Raw genomic sequence first — 4,497 nt, forward strand, 5'->3', positions numbered from 1 at the left:
GTTCTGGTTCTACTGGTTTGAAGCATGTAGAGAAACTAGGGGTAGTGCTGAAGATCCCAAAGCCACCAAGACTTCCCCAACCCCTGGTGTCAAAAGTGCTTGGGAAGAAAACATTTGGGTCATACTGAATCAGCTCTCCTAGACTCAAGTGTGTATGGAAATACATCTGCTGCCTGCAGAAGCTGAGACTTACACACACATGCACACTAATATCCACACTAAGTGACTTTTAAGTTCTCTGCAGGCAAGAAACATATTTTAATAAGTACTGGCAAAACACTTCCCAGGCCTAGTATAGGGGTGGGACTTAGTGGTTCAATACCTGTTGAAAAGCCTTTAACTTAAAACCAGGGGAGGTCTCAAAACTGAGGACCAGACTTGAGCTGCACCGAAGAGGCTGCCTTATTTCATATGTATGAACAAGGTGTAGCAAAAGCTAGTGACATCACAAGAGAGCCCCACCCAGCTGCTAAGCCACACCCATTTGCAGTCACAATGGATAAGACCTTAAATACATGGACTCCTGGCCCTGCCGGCCTTGCAAAGCCCCTCATTTTGGCAGAAATTACAATGTCGACCAGCCGCAAGCTAAAGAGCCATGGCATGAGGAGAGGAAAAAACCGAGCTCCTCACAAGGGTGTCAAGAGAGGAGGCGGCAAGAGAAAATACCGGAAGGGCTGCCTGAAGAGTAGGAAACGGGGCGATGATGGTAAGTGAAGTGTGGGCAGACATATTCAGGGACATGTTCTCCCAGCTGCCTTCATGAAGGCACTCCTCAGTCAGAACCAGCAGTCTCAGCCTGAGATGCTGGAGCTGCATGGCTGAGTTCCTAGGGACAAGGTTGCTGATGGCTGTGTCTTAACAGGTCTTCCTGTTGTAAATCTGTCCTTCCCCACAGCAAGTCGCAATTACCGCTCCCACTTGTGATGCGGCAAAATGAGCTCTGCCCTGGTGGACTTCAACACCACCAGACAGCAACTGAGGACATCAGAGGGGGACTGCCACAGAGATCTGAAGTTAGACCAAGGCCAAAGAAAGATCCTATCCAGTGGGTACAAGGCCAGTCGCGATGAATAAGGAATGTATGTTGGCTGTTTCTCCCCAACATCTCAATAACATTTTGAAAACAAATAAAACTTGTGAAAACTGAAATTTTCTTTGATCTTTTGGTTGGAAAATATTTGGGTTTCTGAGCTTACGCAGGGTTGGAGGTAAGACCATTAGACATGACCCTCTGGTTTGTCTCAAATTACACCTTGGTGTATGTTCCAACTTTGCCTACCCAGAATGTGGTCAACTCAAAATTTGGACCTTTACCTGGGTAGCAAGGAACGCACTGTGTTGTCTTAAAGCGGACTTGCAGCATAAAATCAAAGGTAGAAGTTAAGACTTTATGCTCCAAGCCCACCTTAACTCCCACCTTAAAACCCATCCCAACTCAACTGTACCTCAAACCCACCTTAAAACCCATCCCAACTCAACTGTACCTCAAACCCACCTGAAAACCCATCCTAACTCGGCATGGCAGGTATGTGGATATAGTCAACTCAGAACATCTGTCCTCCTCTCCCTCTTGCCTTGGGACCGAAGCAGCTTCCCACCACCTGGGTGATGTTTCGCTGTTCCTAGTTTCTCTGGAACACCATGTTCTGAAATCATGTTTGGTCTTTTGGAAAGTGAAATTAGGGTTTGGCCACAAAAAGGGCCTTTCTAGGTCACCTTGACCTTCCTATGAGATGGCTGGGATAGAGGGCTTCTAAGTGGTCTCAGGAAACCCTGAGTTTCCTAGCATCCTTCAGACGACCCTGGGGGGAGTGTCTGCAGAGGCAATGGGAAGGTCAACACTGGAGCAGCTGTTTGAAGACTGCTCTGGGCGGTGAACAACCTGGAAAGTCTCCCTTGAGAAGAAAGTTGGTGATCTGGCCTCAATTCAAAATCAAATCAAGTTGAACCCAGAACCCTAAAGATTACCACACCTGGCTACCTACTCATCACACAGGGATTGTGACCTTGACTGTAATAACTTCTCTACCAAGTTGTTCAGTTTGACAGTTTGAAGGTAGCTGACTACATCTTGGACATGCGCTAATAGTACTAGCATGGCCCAGTCACTTTGGACCGGGTATGATGGAGATGCCAAAAGGACACCTGCCAAGTAGTGCTACAGACTGTGGGGCCAACCAAAGAGAATTGTTAGTTGGGAATCCAATCAAAGATATATCAAGTCTTTTGTTCTTGCTTTTCAAATTTTCTGTGTGGCTTTGGGGCCTGTTCTGGAACTCACACTGGAGACCAGACAGGCCTCGAAGCGCTGGGATTAAAGGCATGTGCCACCACTGCCCTGTGGCTTCATAGTTTTGCTTTGGTTCAGTTTCCACCTACCTCTCCCTCATTTTGGTATGTGATTGTTTTGACGGGCATGGCCATAAGCCTATGGAAGCCAGGGAGTAAGGTGGCACCCAAAGCACTGGGGGACCAGGTGGGACAGAAACCCCAATAAGCCCAACCCTCATGTTACAGTGAGGTGCCATGGCTCCAATGAGAATGGCCCTTATCAGCTTTAACTGGAAACTATTGTAAAATGTGTGGCTTTGTTGGAGGTATGTCACTGGGGCTTGGTGTTAGGCCCACAGGGTCCAGTCACTCTCCCAGTCCAGACCTGCAGATCAGGATTTGAAGCTCTCAGCTAAAGCTACTTCTCCAGCACCATTCATGCCTGTGTGCTAATGGATGCCCATTAAATGCTTTCTTCTATAAATTGCCTTGGCCATGGGCAAGTTTAGACAAGAGCATAACAGCCTGAGATGCTGGAGACCTCTGGACCAGCTGACAGCACCAGCCTAGTTGGGCAGATCTTCTACTAACTGCTCAACACTTAGAAGTTGCTCCACTCCTCCGAGCGTTGTCACCCGTTCAGTGGGGTCAGCATGAGGATCTAAGAGTCAGCAACTCACACCTACCCAGAGCATCAAAAGGAACCGGATGAACCCTGAAATCTCCACACGCAGATCTACAAATGGAGCGAAATAAGTGTGTAGGACTAGCTAGAGAGTTGCCTCAGGGACTGAATGGAAACCACATTACCCACTGCACACCACGTTGAGCAATACAACCAGGAGATGAGCACCCAGATCTGATTGAGTCACAGAAACCCTTTGTGTCTCGCAAGAGAGCAGGGTGAGTCCTCTGCTGGGGGAACAGTGGTGGGCTGGCTTCAGTTTCATCTAAGAAAATTTGACAAGCTGCCTGGCCTATGTTGCAAGGGTGGGTGGAGAGAGGCAACCAGAAGAGGGGGACAGGTGTGGGCAAAGACTTGGAAAAACAGAAATATCTCTTGTCTTTCAGTTTGTATCTTTTCCAAGTTACAGTGTTAGCAGACACTCAACCCTCAGGAGGCCCATCATCATCTTCCTAAGTAGCACAAACTACATTCAACCCTGTTGAACAGAAGACAACGGTTCACAGGCATTAAATGTCCACTACAGTTTAACAAAGGTGATCTATCTCTTCAAGCCCCCAAAATTTCTGGCTCTCTGTATTAAAGGATTAAAGGAGTATGAAAATTACAGGGTTCTGTCTCAATGGCCCTAATGGAGTATGGCTTCCCTAAACACATGATAGGAACCCTCAGTTTGGGAAAACATCCTCCCCACTAAATCAGCCAGGTTTGTTGATTGTACACAGACCATATTTATAGCTTCAGAGAACAGTCATTATTCCATAAACAGAGTGGAAGGCCATTACACCGTGTTCTGGCACTTACATTGAGATTATTAACCCTTAAGATGAACAGAGCCTGAACTTGCATGTTCTCCTGGGGAAGGCTAGTGTGCTGTTATGTACTTAGTACATTTAATGGTTGTTCAATAAAAGGCACTAAGTGAATGGTGGGGCTGCTGCTGACAGGAGATATTGTGTATTTAGCTCCTGGGGGGGGGGGGAATCAGAAGAACAAAGGAAAAACATTGTAGTGGGAAAGAACTTCAGAGTCTCAGGTCTTGGGTCCAGTGTGTTGTAGAGCAGAGGGGACACTGACTGGACTCGCTGTAGCCCTAATGCTGGCAGAGCACTGTTGACAGACAAGGGTGCCAGACAAGCACCTCTCCCCTTTGGGCCCCACTGGATGAATCATATCCCCTTTTATTCCAGCACAGTGCTATAATACTCTGACGCAGCGGAGAGCCTCTTAACTGACTGGAAGCTTCATGAAGCTAAGGACCAATTGTTTGGGTTCCTTAGTGGGACGAACGTCATCATTCCCAGCCATAACTGACTACCATACATGAAACACAGCCACTTTGTAACTGTAAAGCGGAGCTGGGGAAAGCAAGGCAGAACTGAAGGGTGAGCTCCGCAGAGTGGAAGATGTATGGCTAGTAGGGCAAAATAGGTTGTCCTTGTCTACCGGAAGGGCTTGTCTCGGAATAGAGGTCTGGGAAGAGAGAGTGCGGACTCTCCCACTGATGAAATTAAACTAGCAAGCAACCAGTCAACGGT

The 4,497-nt window shown here is 47.5% G+C and overlaps 1 protein-coding gene across 2 annotated transcripts; it reads left to right on the forward strand.

Moving 5' to 3' along the window:
* Positions 1-570: 570 nt before the first annotated feature.
* Tnp1 (transition protein 1) lies at positions 571-927 on the forward strand. Of its 2 annotated transcripts, none has more exons than XM_038338381.1 (2): positions 571-713; positions 903-927. In XM_038338381.1, exons 1-2 carry the CDS (start codon positions 571-573, stop codon positions 925-927), a joined length of 168 nt encoding a protein of 55 aa, XP_038194309.1. The 2 variants fall into 2 exon arrangements, with proteins under 2 accessions (XP_038194309.1, XP_038194308.1); XM_038338380.1 differs by having other exon boundaries at positions 571-709; positions 899-927.
* The last annotated feature ends 3,570 nt before the right edge of the window (positions 928-4,497 follow it).

Source organism: Arvicola amphibius, chromosome 8 (genome assembly GCF_903992535.2).
Source record: "Arvicola amphibius chromosome 8, mArvAmp1.2, whole genome shotgun sequence".
NCBI classification, from domain to species: Eukaryota; Metazoa; Chordata; class Mammalia; order Rodentia; family Cricetidae; genus Arvicola; species Arvicola amphibius.